General features: G+C 33.9%; 1 protein-coding gene across 1 annotated transcript in view; it reads right to left on the bottom strand.

The window, feature by feature from the left end:
* Positions 1–14899, bottom strand: part of MET (MET proto-oncogene, receptor tyrosine kinase) — a 145637-nt gene that overhangs the window by 66861 nt on the left and 63877 nt on the right. The window contains exons 4-8 of the mRNA XM_087969312.1: positions 12787–12921; positions 11272–11445; positions 2909–3069; positions 780–882; positions 519–655 (exon numbers count right to left, since the gene is read on the bottom strand). Of these exons, the coding sequence (XP_087825438.1) occupies positions 519–655; positions 780–882; positions 2909–3069; positions 11272–11445; positions 12787–12921 (710 nt within the window). The remainder of the gene's footprint in view (positions 1–518; positions 656–779; positions 883–2908; positions 3070–11271; positions 11446–12786; positions 12922–14899) is intronic.

Raw genomic sequence — 14899 nt, 5'->3', positions numbered from 1 at the left:
TCAGTCTGATAGGCCCATTTTGTCACTTCCTGTAATACCAGAAGTGACAAAACGGGCCTATAATTCATCCTGAAAAGCCTTGCAGAGGCTTTTTCCAAGCCTTTGGGAGGCCAAAAAAAGGCCTCAAACCAGCTGAAAATCATCTGTGAGGCACAGTGCAGGTAAGGGCGTGGGGGGGGGATTGTGCGCACATGCACAGGGGGCATGGGGACGGGGCGCATATTGCATTCTGGGTGCTGACGCATGAGTGCGTGCATGCTAATTCGCACGCAGTTTTTGGCACAGGAGCCCAAAAAGGTTAGCCACCACTGCTCTAAGCTTTCTCTTCCTCCTTTTCCAAGTCAGCAGCTATTTAGGCTGAGTTAACAGTTGTCTCAAGCTGGGAATCGCTGATTCTTGTCTTGCGAGTTTCATTTCAAAAAGAGATGTTTTGTTCTGAGAATAAAATATATTTCCCATTTGGTTTAGAACTTCAGCTTTACAATTTATTAAAAAAAAAAAAATCAACCCCATTATACCTGGTTAGGCTGCACTGCTTTTTGCAGATAGAAATTTCTTGCAAATTCCCGCTGTTTAAATAGTTCCCAGTCAATGTCAACAATGTTCTGCCAGATCTTGGACCATAGTTAGGAGAAATCTGCCTTATTCTCGGATCCTGCATATGGAACAAAGTTTCATTTGATACTTAAACCATATATAAACATAGGCACATTGAAATAGAGATCAAATAACTATTAAAATGAAATGATGTAATTATAAAATAATAGTCATTTACTTACCACATAAGAAAATGTATTGAAAGAGGTATTAGCTTGTCCATTTGAAACACTGCTTGAAACATTGAAACTTGTGTTCTTTACAGGCCCAAGCTTGCATTCCAATCTTCAATAAAAACAAATATATTATCAATAAAGAATATTTGTAGCTCAGGGTTGATATGAGGGGGCCTTGGTGTCCTTTGAGCTTGTTACCCAAACTAGGTAATAACATCAGTACTAGTAAGAAGTGCAGTTTGTGGTCAGTTTATATTCTAGTGGCTTGCCTGTCAATGTTGGGTGAGGGTCGTCTTAAAGGTTTTTTTGGTTGGGCTATTTGCTGTTGGCTTCTTTGGCAGTTTCTTGATTGGGGTATTGTTTAATTGATTGTTGGTCTGATGTTAACCAAACTCCAAGGTTAACACCAGACCAACAATCAATTAAATAAAACCCCAATCAAGAAACTGCCAAAGAAGCCAACAAAAGAACAACAGCCCAACCAAAGAAACCTCTAAGACCACCCTCACCAACACTGACAGGCAAGCCACTAGAATATAAACTGACAGCAAACTGCATTTCTTACTAGCACTGATTATATTATCTAGTTTGGGTAATGAAACATCTGCAAGAAAACAAGCAAGCTCAGAGAATACCAAGGACCCCTCATAAATAGATTAATCATAACTAAACTAAACAAACAAAACCAGACCTTCATAAATAAACTGCAACATAAACAGCCAATGTGTTTTTTAAAACACTACGAATATGACAAATCAATAAAATAAAAATACCCTTGAACTTACAGGTGGTTCAGGAATAATTGGTGGGCTATATCTCGATGATTGATAAAATCTATCAATATAAATGTATTTATTTGTAATCATCTTTTTTTAAATAAATAATGATAGAGCAGTACAACAATTATTTAAAAAATTTCATTTTAAGAGTTGTAAGAAAAATACCTTCCACTGTAAATACACAAAGAGCACTATATAAAAAAGATAAGGGATTAGATTTCGCCTTGAAAAGTAAATCCTTTCTTAAAATCATCCTTAGATTCAATTATTGCTGTAGAAAAAAAGATGGCTTCTGAACAAGTGACTGTCGCATTCAACAATCTGTACAACTTTTAAAGACAGATATGCTTGATGCTCCAACCACATTAATATTCCAAGTTAGTAACTGGGCCTGTATGAAATGTGCATATGATTGTGTATACTAAATTCATGTCATATTGAAGAAAAGCAATGCACTGAATATTTTATTCTGTGTTTTTTCCCGTAAAAATAAAATTAGATTAAAATACAAAATACAAAAAAAAAACCAAAAGACAAAAAAGAAACAAAGAACAAAAACCATAAAACAATCAAAACATTAAAAATGTTCATAAAATGTTCATAAAAAACCCCACCATATAAAAACCCCACCAGTATTCTAGTTGAATACTGATTAATACCTTGCTATAACATTAGGTCTCACCTCTTGCAAAACACCTCTTTAAACTACTAAATATATTTGCAAATTTTTGAATTTTGTATTTTAACCTTGTCTAGAACAAAATAAATGCATACATAAAGAACAAGTAACATTTGGGAAGTGACATTTTATGGTCAGTGGTAATAATCATTGAACGAGCAAGAACCTTAACCTGTATTTTTCTATCAACATGGATAATATGATAGCCACTAAAACTGAAATATTTTTACTATATTCATACAAATGGAGAGCCAGTTCAATGTAGTGGTTAAAGAATTAGCCTAGACACTGGGAGACTGTGAGGTCTAGTCCTGCCTAATAGGAAGAGAGATGAGTGAGTTTGGACAAATCACTCTCGCTCCATCCTAGGAAGAAGGCAATGACAAACCATTTCAGAAAAAACAACAACTGCCAAGTTGTTAGTCCAGGTTAGTCCAGGTAGTCACCAGGAATCAACACTGACTCAAAGGCACCCTTGTCCCAATAACATATGAATATTCATATGTTATTTTTCTGAATTAAACCCATTCAAACAAGGGAGAAAGAAAAAGAAACAATACATTAAAATACCATTAAGCCAAAATAATTGTATATGATGTCATGCAAGACATTGAAATTGATTATTTTTGCCATACATCATAATATCTAAAGAGAGAGAAAAAACCCTCATATCTTACTTGTTTTTGTCACTAGCCCTGCCATCCACAATGCATCGCTGTTCCCCGACAAAGACTGATATTTTTTTAAAGCTGGGCTTATTATTTTTACTAAATCCAAAATCCCACCCGCACAGTGTCAGTCTTGTTGAAGCATCAAAAGCAGCACTTTTTGGAATAATCTAAAAGGGGGAAAAGAATAATAAATTTATTATTTCTAATGGGCTATGAAGGTGCTTTTTAAGAAAAGAAACAATACTGGCAGAAAATAATTTCTTCTATTGAAGATACCCCCCACTTTAACTTAATTGTTCCTCAGTTTTCATTTATCACTGTATGAGCTTCCTTAGATTTTAGCAATAAATAATCCTGCCACTGCTAGAAAGCTCTGAGTTATTGTGTTTAGGGGCACTGAACAAGCTCTGCATTGTAATAGTTTTTTTAATACCCTTTGGTTTGCTTTTTATGTCTTTCTTGTGGTATGTAAAAGAACACAATGCACTTATTTTATTAAAAGCATGATACTGAATAGAAGAATATCAAACTGATGAAGCAACTTATTTCATCAACCTGAAGGAAAGCTGCAATGTCTTCACAGCAATGACAGCTTCAAAGGTGTATAAATCAAACACTTGTCTTGGGAGCTAAGAATTAACGTGGCTTTTACAATGCTGTCACTGAAAATGCCTATCCGTTGGTTACTTCTAAATTTCAAGTTAAAAATAAACTACATTCTAGGAATGCAGAGACAATCTCAAAAGGAAATGCTCTTCCTCCCCCTTCCCACTCTAACCAACTTCTGTATATTGTACAATTGCACTGTAAATGTAACAATGGTGGGAAAATGCATGAATAGCAGAGAAATTGTATAAATTTCAGTGGCGGGCATTTGGCAAGACACTATCAATAAAACATTGACAATGCTGTAGAGGTTACACAAGACATGCAATCTAACTTTACAAACATTCAAGCCTGGTCAGAGAACAAAAGACTTTTTGATACTTGTGATAAAAGTGTTGTAGAGTGTTTTATGTTACAATTTTACTCCTAGTAAGTAGTACAATTGTGTCTTTTATCATGAACTCTACTTGCCCGGTGGATCTGAAAAGAACATTTCTATAAAAAATGCTCAGGTTACTTGTTCTCTTTGATATCCAGTAACATTGGCACCCTAAAAAAAAAAACACTTGTATCTACACAATGTACTTAGCTTAATTATGTAAGAATATAAAAAGGAAAAATAGTTCTTCTGAACATGTAAACACTGATTAAACCATATGATATTGAAATAATTGCTCCAGGGCAATTATAACCAACCCAATTCCAAGCCCAATCAAATTGCAAATCCCAGAGTCATATTTGCACATACTTATACGTTCCCTCATGTTTTAATTATATAAATGCTGCCAAAGGGAAACTTCTCCCTTAGAATTGGTTAATGTTTCAAACAATATTACAAATGGAACCATGCACAGTTGACATCTAGGTATTACAACCTCTAACGCTGCATGTAGTCTTTTTGAGGCTTTGGTGGTAAACCACTTGGAAACAATTACTGTATAATTTAGGATTAGGGGGAAAATAGTAAAACAAATATAAAAACTTCAGAAACATTTTATAATTATTTTACCCTTTCAATGGAGACCTTTTGTCTTTTCAAATATCCCTATCAGGGTTCCGACTGACGGACCCAACCAAGCCAGCACCCAGATTCCTTTAAGAACTGTTTTACTGAGTACATCATTTCCCGTAGTTTTCATATAATTGAAGAATAGATATTCCCTCCCTCCTTGTCACAGGTCACATTGTCCAATTAGGTGTTCTGGCATCTCCTGGGTAACTCCTTCAAGTTTCTGGACAGCACCTGTTGAAATGACATTGGTCCCAGTGGGATAATTCGTATGGCTGACATTCCAAACCTCTCCCCCAGTGTGTTGCAAGCTGAGAAATGAAAAAATGGCTGTGGCAGCATGGGTCCATTTCGAAGTTGACAGTCCCATAATGACAAAATCAATTGAGCAGATATGTATGAGAATGGAAGGAGAAATATTTACAGCTATTTAATTTTTTGAAAAGATATTGGGTGATGGCATAACACATATGCAATATTTTAAATCCTTTTTTGCTAAGAGATTTATGCTTGAATTTGGATCTGCTTGAATCATCTTATTTGCTCATTGCCTGAGATAGAATATTTTATTTCTTCCATGTATTTGGCTACTAAATATTGGATTATGCCTGGCTTTTCTTTTGTTACTATAGACCATGGGACTGTGTGTCTTGGCAAATAACACAAAACGCTGGCCTATGCTCACACAAGGTCATTTGAAAGCTCATCAAATATTGTAATGGCATTTGGGATACACTTTTATTTAATCTTAGTAGATAATTGCAGCCCACGAACAATGCTGAAAAGATATCAATGATAACAGCTGCTGAAAGATAATGGTTGTATATAAGCAAACTTTGTTTACAATGTGAGGGCCAGGCCCATAACTTAGAAATATAGTATTTTGCTAGTGAGGACAACAGTAAATTACTCTAGAAAAGCTGGTTTTTATTTGTTCTCCATGTACATTAAAAAAATCCACAAAAAGGAAAAGGAAAAGAAAGGGAAAGGACAAAAGTAGTAACTTCTGAGCCTTGGGTGGTTATTTTTTCAACCAGTTTCTCTTGCAATACACTTTAAACATGTCAAAATAAATTGCTAGTTCAAGCATGCTGGCTACATTGATTTTATTTGGATTGCTGTGACTGTTGTTTTCCTTGTATTCATTCCCTTTTCCCCAAAAACTTTTTATATCTCAACATCTGATTTCATACTTTTTTCTAAAATAAAATTTCTTATTAAAAGCATCTCTATTTGTCAATATTTAATAGTTTGCATAATTGATATTTCAGAACTGACACAACTTATGTAAAGTTCCTTATTTTGGGTTTGGGGGAAAAAGAACCAAACCACCTTTCTATTTATTTTCCAAGAGCTGAGAAGAGACAAATCAATGGTAGGCAAGTTAAGTTCAATCATTCTACTGTTCAAGTAGGTTTTAGTCAGTTCTATTTAGAGTTAAAAGGGTGGGGTACCAAGCAACTAGAATGCTACAACTAAGAAAGGCATCTGTTACTAACTGAAGAAACTGAAGAAACTTCTTGGATGAGAAGCGAAACGTCTTCAAAGAAAAACCAGAAAGTCAAGTTGCCTCTTGAAAAAGCACCTTTGGGACAACCATGACTTGGATGGCTGAGAACCTCCATAAGCATCTTGGCTACTGATTGATCGAATTTGTCCAACTTCACATACAAAAATGGGCAACATTTCTGTTGTACTTGGTACAATTGCCATTGTGACATTTGCACTAACTCCTCAATCCCAACATTGTTGCTATGCAGTTTTAACTGCTGTGGATTTAAACGAATTTGCCACAATTTACAGAAACCTGTGGAGTTATACTATTTGTCATAGAATCCCTTGCGTTAAGACTAAAAGTTGGAATGGATCTAGATCTGGAGCTGTTATTGCTTGGGTGATTCTGTGATCTGAAATTCAGTTAAACGTTTTCTTGTAATGTAATATTGATAGCGACTCAGACCTTTATAATGACTACGCCATATTCACTTGAACGTCAAAATTATCATTTAATGTATGTTAATTATATTCTTCTTTCCATAAAATATTTTATACATTAAGGATTTTCAGATTTTATTGCAAATACCAGAGGTTAATTTGCATTTCTAACAGTCAAAACAATCCTGTGCTATATTAAAGCTATAGGCCAAATATGAATAATCTTTTATTTTTTAGTAGTATGACTAACTATCATGGTTCAGCAAAGCATAAAATCTGCTTGAGCAGCTATCAGCTGTAAAGATTTAGGAATCCAAATGCATCATTTCTTTCCTTTTAGAAAGAAAACCTCAAAATCTTCCATTTATATGGTACATGCTCTGGGGATATATTATTATTTATCACTGTCATAGAATATTTATTGCATTTTCTAAAATGTATCCAGCACATGAACTCTGGCTTAAAATCAATTGAGTACATTCTAAGATTCTTTTTTTCTCATTTATTAACTTCATACAAAATTACCCCTCAAAAAGCATAAGCACTGTGCCCATTTAACAAATTACCACTTTCTCTTTTTTTAAAAATGACATAAAGCAATAACCCAACCCAGACCTTTGAAATTACTTCATGTAGGTTGGTAATACAGAGATAATATGCTCTCACCATGTCACAAAGAGCCAAACAGGGTAAGCCTGGAACAATTTTATGCTAACTCTGAAGACTCATCAGAGTGTGACATCTCAGCCACACTAAGGGACCTAGTCCTTGCCCTCACAGGAATAAAGGGACTTAATGTAGCTTTAAATATGATTTACATTCATTCAAGCGCCCTTGTATACTACGTGAACTACACAAGAGCCTAATGTAACTATGAATCAGACTTCATAAATTTAAAAGTTATTTAGGGTCTGCCATCTACCCTCATCTAGTTTGTATGGGCTTGCTTAACACGAATATAAAGGCTCCTTTATATTCCTTTCCTTTTTATTTTTTTAATAAAGTTTTATTTGGGTTTTCACACATACAAAATACAAGTAAAACATCTTTTTTGAAAATAGCATGGTCCCGGTTCTTTATACAGACACAAAACTCAATTTCATGCTCCTTTTTGTATTCTATTCCATAGCTTAATACTATTTTACATTTTCTATATAGTTTTTCCCCTCTTTTAATTTTCTCAATTTTATTTTGATTATCTCATCTCAATTCAAATCATTATATTTATACTTTTGTCTGTTCTGTTTCAATTTCATATTATCTTTTCTCATTAAACAAATTTTCTCCTGTAGTTACTAATTGGAGTATGACATCTTTATATCTTTAAATTACATCCATTCAACTCTTATTTAAATTTCAATATATACCTTAAGGTTATGACCTTCAATATAATACATAATACATAACTTCCAATCGAATTCTGCTTGGTACATTCTTATAATACACACTATATTCTTTTTTTAAAAAAAAAAATTGTAAATATATGTAATTATAAACCCTCATTCCATTCCAGTTCAGTTCTATCATTAATAATCATTAAAATCTTAACATCTTTAACATTTCTTTTCAATTAAATATCATACTTCCTTAAAACACATATAATCTCCATAATTAATTTTTCCCTTATTTCTCTTCACATGTTTTATAAATCACTAAATATACCTTTTTTATTACATTTATTTATTGACAAGCATTCCACTGTATTACGATAGCTATTTTATCAGACATTTTAATCATACATTGTTTCATATTTTCTAAAATTATTTCTGCTTCTAATATAACCATACTATCTTATGTATCTTTGCAGAATCCCTTTTTCCATTAAATTTTCACCCCTTATCTCTAAATAGGCCCTGTTTCTCTATATTTTGTTTCTGTCCTTTATAACTTCTTTTCCTTTCTTTCTTCCCTCTCATCTTCTCCCTCCCCTTTTTACCCCCTTGTCTCTCTACTTCTAATTCTCTCTTCTGCATTTCCCTCTTCTGTTGCTTTCTGATTTTATACTTATTTTTCCCTCTATTTTTTTTTGGAGTTGTTTTTCCCAATCTTAAACTTTCCATTCTCTTTCCCCCTTTCCTCCCCCGATCTAAGATTACTTGTTCATTAAAGATGGCTTCTTCTTTGTCACAATCTTCTTGTTCTGTAGGCATTTCTTGTTGTTTCTCATAATTCCAAATCTCCATTTCTAAAAACTGAAATACGAAGCCAAAAGAACCTCTCCCTTCTTGTGCATCTTCTTTGTACTTATTAAGTTCCATTTTCAGTTCTTCTAAAAGTGGAGCCATTTTAAACAGTTTTAAACAACCACCTGATTGATTTTAGTCATTCAAAACAATAACCAAGAATCCAGAAATCATCAAGTAATCCAGATAGTCCCGAGTTATATCTTCTTATTTCTTTTTCGACTTTCTCTTCCTGGGGTTTTTGTTGCGATATTTCAGTTAGAATGTATATTTTTGGAAGTCTTGTTGAGCTTTTACTGTGAGATCTTTTTAATTCCAGGCAGTCTCCTCCCTTCCAGATCCTGCCCTTTTATTCTTTTTCTCTCCTTTCCTGTTTTCAAAAGCTTTTAATTATCCAGAAATCTTTATTATCCCTTTGACTTTTTATTTTCAGCATTAAATGCCTATTGATGTCAAAGTTGATTTTTTTCCAATTTCTTACTTAAGTCTCTTAGCTGCCAGTATAGGAAAAGGAGAAAAAAAAAACCCAAATCTTTTCCCTTTTCTCTCCCCTTCGCAGCTTAAAAATCTTCTTAGGGAACAATGTTATTGTTTTTAATAGTTTCAATTCCAGGGTACCTTATTTGTTGCTTTTGCTGTTTGACCCGGTCAACCAAAACTTTCTCCTCTTATCTTCCTCCTGCACATTCTTTTCCGGTCGAGTTCTTCTTTGTGGTGGCCATTTCTGACCACCGCTGCAACCGCCTTTGGGAAAGGGAGTAATGGCCAGCTGGGGAGGAGAGATGCGGCTTTCCTCAACCCTGCAGGCAGTCTCCCCCCTCTTCACCACCTCTTCGGGGTGGCTTAGCCCCGAAACCAGCCAGCTCGGGGCGCTCCAGCGGCGAGCACGGATCGAAGCCTCGCAGAGACGAGGTTTCGGTCTGTTGCTGAAGAAGCTCAAACCGGAAGTCCTATATTCCTTTCCTATGCTTCTGTATATATTAGTAAAGCGCAAGACAGTGAAAGGATGTTAACTAGTCTTTCCTGAAGTAAAAAGTGATTTAAAAATGATTTATGAAAAACGTATTTCCCATTATTCTGCTAATATTCCATTTCTGTATGGTCTTCTCTTTTATTTCAACATTGCTTAGAATGCATGTTTAGGTTCCAATAACAACACATTTTTTATTCTCCCAATCAGATATGTTTTGAATGCCATTAAAACATTTATTAAAAAATAAAGCATTTCAGGGTTCATTATATGTATGCTTGTCCAGGTATAAATAAAGTGACTGCCACTGAAAAAAAATACAATGTAATATAGCTGATAATGATATACTTTACAAATGCCACAACCATTCTGTAAACCTAGACTTTCATAATTATGTCATACTTAATAGAAAATTATTTTGTTAAGCACAGAGAGACAGCCTTTGAAGATCTTGGAGTGACCATAGCAAAATGAAAACAGCAATGAACTATTATGTTCTTTACCCCTTTGTGTAATATTACACTTATTTGCTCTTTATTTAAAGCTGAAAATGGCTACTGTTTCTCCCCTTTCAGAGTAGTTTATATTAAGACTATAGTGACTGCAAACAATAAGATGGATTGCTTAAAGAAAAAACAGTCTAGAATTGACGTCACATTTTTTCTCATGAAGGAAAAAGTTCTAAACAGAGGCAAAAAAAAAAAAATTCCAATCAGTTCCAATTTTTTTTTTTTTTTGAAAACAGTATCATACTGTTTTAGCTCTTTTTTTGGATTATTTTGAAACACCTGCAATTATAATATATGATATAAGTAGCTATATAAGTCCTGTAATAATATGACATGATATTATTTCTAAATACTTTGTTACCAAGCATAAGCAAGTCATTCCATGGAGGGAGAAAGATTTAAAAAGATATGATTTTATATCTATTCTCAACTCTTAAAGTGGTAGATTATTCACACATCTTTCCATATTTATGACTTGGGAATTAGAAATCAGGTGTAAAAGACAGTAGGGACCACATTTTCTTTTCTGAATCTCTGCCAGTTTTAACTTAGCTGCAATATCAGAATAAAGCCTCATACATTTCCCTTATCTCAGCTTCATGGAATTCCTGTAGAAGTACAAAGGTCTTTTCTTTACATCTGTACTTCACATCTGCTTTCACATCATGTTGTAAACAGAACCTCTGACAAAAGTTTCAAGTAAGAAAACAGCTGTGATGACATGTTCACGCATTTGGACCATTCTATAAGTGCAAACTAACATAAGGAACACAACATAATCTTTGATTTATAAACATAAATGATTCCCCCTATATTATGGTTACTTTGTGTTGTAGTTTTATGCTTTACTGATATCCCATAATGTGAAAGTCTATGTAGGTTTCAAGTAATTGGGGAGGCGAAGGAATAGAGAGAGACAAAATATAAGTAGGAAGTGGAGTCAATAATAGCAGTGGACTTCATCTCCCCTCATCTGGGAATGTTAATTATTGTTCATTAGGTAAATACCTTTCAAAACAGGAAAACAGAAATTGTTGAGGACCATAAATACTTATTGCTCTAGCAGCTTACAAATAATTTGTATATGTTAACTATAATCTGACTCATGTTACAAGGTTCAGATAAGGGTAATTTTACAAAGATAAGGGTAAATTTACCTCAGAGATTTTAGGTAAACATATGTTCTGTGTCCATCCTCCTATACTGCATTCCTGTGGCCTCACACACTGATTGCCACACCATCCACAGTTCATAAAAGAAGGTGCTAGAAGGCACTGACCACAGGTGCTGAAGTGAGAACATCCTGGTCCATTTAGAGGAATCTTGGTTACCTAAAGTGTAAAACATGACAGAGAAATAGAAACTGATTATGAAGGTTAGCAGAAGATTTACACAAAGCTAAGGTGCTAGTAAATTTCCAGTACCTAACTTTATGGCCAACACACTCACAAAAAAAATAAAAACCCTTCACATCCTGTGAAATCTTCTTGGTGCCATGAATGAGAGCTACCCAGTATACCATGGATTTCTATTGTTATTTATCATGCATTTGCCATATCTTGTTCAGGTATTTTTTAAAAGTTTTGTTGATCAATTTGCATTTCTCCAGTATTTTACCTTTTTTGGTTACCATAAAACATCAGCTAAAGAGGAATTACTGATAATCTCTAGAAGCAACCTGTCTGTCACCAGGAACTGTACAACAAGAAGAGTTCCTAGAAGTGAAAAATATCTTCTTTTGAACTTCCATCTCCTTTTTACAATATTCTAAATCAGATTATTGGGACCCAATTGTTGGGGGGATATTGTCGTAAACGTAGGAGGACTGTAAAGCACAGGTAATCAATCTCAACTTAATGTAACTATACAATTTACAGCCTAAAGTTGAGCATGATTGTGACATGATGCAGGTTAATATTAGTCTATGTCATATACAATCTGGTATTTTCAACTTATATTTTATGTTGCCAGGTTCAACATGAAATAGACATTAAAAAGAACAACAATCTAGCTATATGTATAGTTATCTCATTGTCAGTTCAAGTGTGAAATCACCTGTATATGCCTTAGTTAAAGAAAAGTTTAGTTCGTCATGCTATACTCTACTTTAACCAAATGGATACATGCTGTTAATATCATTTGTCCAGATTAGTATGGCTGTATTATAATTATTTATGTTATTACTACCTGCTTTTAGTTGGATTATATAATAATATATTATGTGATCTCACTACTATTTTATTTCATAAGGCAAGAAATCTCCTGATAAAATGTATTATAGCTATCCCTATAGGGATAGGAAAGGTCAAATGAAAGTTCACAAAAAAAATAGTAAAATAGTTTTGTGATCAATGAAGACTATTCAAAAGCAATCAACCAGATGATCTTTGCTTCTTTTCCATGACTTTCGTTTTATATAGCCTTATAGAATGTGGCAATTAATTGGTATCTATGATGTTTGCAAAAGTATAGAAGAAATGGATAATAATAAGTTTCAAATGCTAAAATCTATACAATTAACAAGGCAGAAGTTTAAAGTCTATATTTTGTGTATTTTTTACATACCCATGTTTCCTGAAATAGCCCTATCCCAAAATACATACAATTGCCCAAAAATAAGCCTTACTTAACACTTGACCAAGAAGCACAAGAAATTATGAATAATATTTTACCTTCTTCCCAGTGATCACCAGAATATGCCCATCATTGCTGAGGGAATTCTCAATGATAACTTCTGAAGAAACAGGCTGGGAATCTAAATGGAAATGCATGTATGGTGTTGTGCGTTCAGAACGAGAGATCACTATCTAAAAAAAGAGAGGAACATTAACAACAATCATACAATTTACATTTATATCACACAGCGATTTTGATCTACAACTATTGCTTTATGGGGGGAGGAGAATGCTTGAAATTGCTTTCATAACATGGCTTCTTTTAAGGGAATATAGGCAGAAACTAAGTAATTTGAATGGAGCACTGGCACTGCAGGAAGGAAGTTTAGGCTGCAGATCTACATCATTTATGATTCTGGTTAATTTTTTTCTTCCCATATCCTTTTTCAGTTCAAGTTCTGCTCTCTGGATGTAATTCATAATGGATGGATTGAACAGGTTTTGTTTTTTTTATTCCAAGTAACTATTGGTAGACATTAATTTTGTTGAGGAAATAGTACAGGTGGGAAAGGTGTACTTTCACTGTCACAGTTTCAACATTAGGCGTCAGCTTCTATAAAAGCATTTCAGTTTTGCAAAAAGCAAAACAGAAAGGACAGCAAAGACTAAAACTCCCACTTCTTAATGAATCTTCTACTATATATCAGAAGTGGGGAACCATGGCCCTTTTATGGCTTGTGGACTTCAACTCCCAGAATTCCTGAGGCAGCATGGTTTTAATATTTTATATTTACATAGATACAGAACTGCATTTCTGTGACGATGTAGTGTTGACATTCAAAAGATTCTGCTAATATGGAGCTGTCGTGCTCATGGCTAACATGGCTGAAAGAGAGTTTGCTACTCTTGATAGGTACATAGCTACATATTAGTTTTCTAAACCCAACCGAAAAAGCTAATATTCTTTAATGCTTTATCAATTCTCAGTCTAGAAACTTATTTTGTAAGTTTTACTGTAGCTTTATATATAAGAGGAAACTAATGAGTACCAATTTGTCCGTAAATAGTCTCAGACGAAAAGAAAAACAGAATAAAGTTTTCACAAAATTTTCCTTATCAGGGCATACAGACTTAAAAAAAATATATTCAAAGGTATATAAATCAGTAAACATTGTACCGATTTAAAAATCATTTTAGGAAAAGCCTTAAAACTTGGCTATGGCAGTTAGCATAGGGCCCCGAAGAAGCTGGAGACTGGAAGTAACTGCTGACAGAGAAGGAACCACCACCTCTCTGCTCCCAATATGTGTAGATTTTTTAGGTTGTTTTAATCTTTTGTAATTTTAATTCATTTTTATATTTATAATTATTTTATATCTGTATGTTTTATTATGTGTTAAGCTGCTCAGAGTCACCTTGAGGCATAAGATGGGTAGCATATAAATTTAATGAATAAACAAACATATTCGAATTGTTTGTTAGTTTCAGTGGCACTTTTATGGACAGTGGGAAACAATTAACATAAACTTGAGTTCACTATATAACAACACAGATGAAAACATTATGAAAATGTATAACTTTAAGTACCATGGTTTTTAAAACATATTTCAGATGTTACTTTGATTTTATGATGAGGAGGGAGAGTGAAAAAATCTAACAAAGAACACATTGCAAAGCTGCATGAAAATACAGATTAATCTTGGAATTTATGAGAGGTAAGTCCACAGCTGCAAATACCTTTATTACGGTCATATTCTGTCTCTTGCATACCCATTGCTAAATGCCAGGAATGCCTTTTTATCAGTCATTCAGGCTTTTTCTTGCCAAAAATTATTTCTTCACTGAGCAATAATCCTAATCTCCAGAGTACTTCCAAAACACATTCATAAAATAATTCAAGAAGTGTTTCCTGTTGTTGTCATGATTCCAGTAAACTGGTGTTTCAGAAGTACCCACTTTTATTTAATTTGGAATTTGTAGCAAATAAACACACAAAATTTTGTCCTAGCAATGCAGACTGAAGGCTAAATCTTTACTATGAGTGCAAAGAGCAGACTTTTCCAACATCTGCTAGTCTGGAATCCTGTCAGGGATACTGTCACATTTCCTGAAATGCAGTTTATGAAACAAAGCCCTAGATAAAGGATGGAAACAACATTGGTTACTCTGA

Source organism: Notechis scutatus, chromosome 6 (assembly GCF_049901735.1).
Source record: "Notechis scutatus isolate UNSWTSFEM ecotype Mainland chromosome 6, rNotScu1.2, whole genome shotgun sequence".
In the NCBI taxonomy this organism is placed as follows: domain Eukaryota; kingdom Metazoa; phylum Chordata; class Lepidosauria; order Squamata; family Elapidae; genus Notechis; species Notechis scutatus.
Note: the sequence above shows the minus strand (reverse complement) of the source record. Positions and strands in the feature narration are given on the sequence as shown.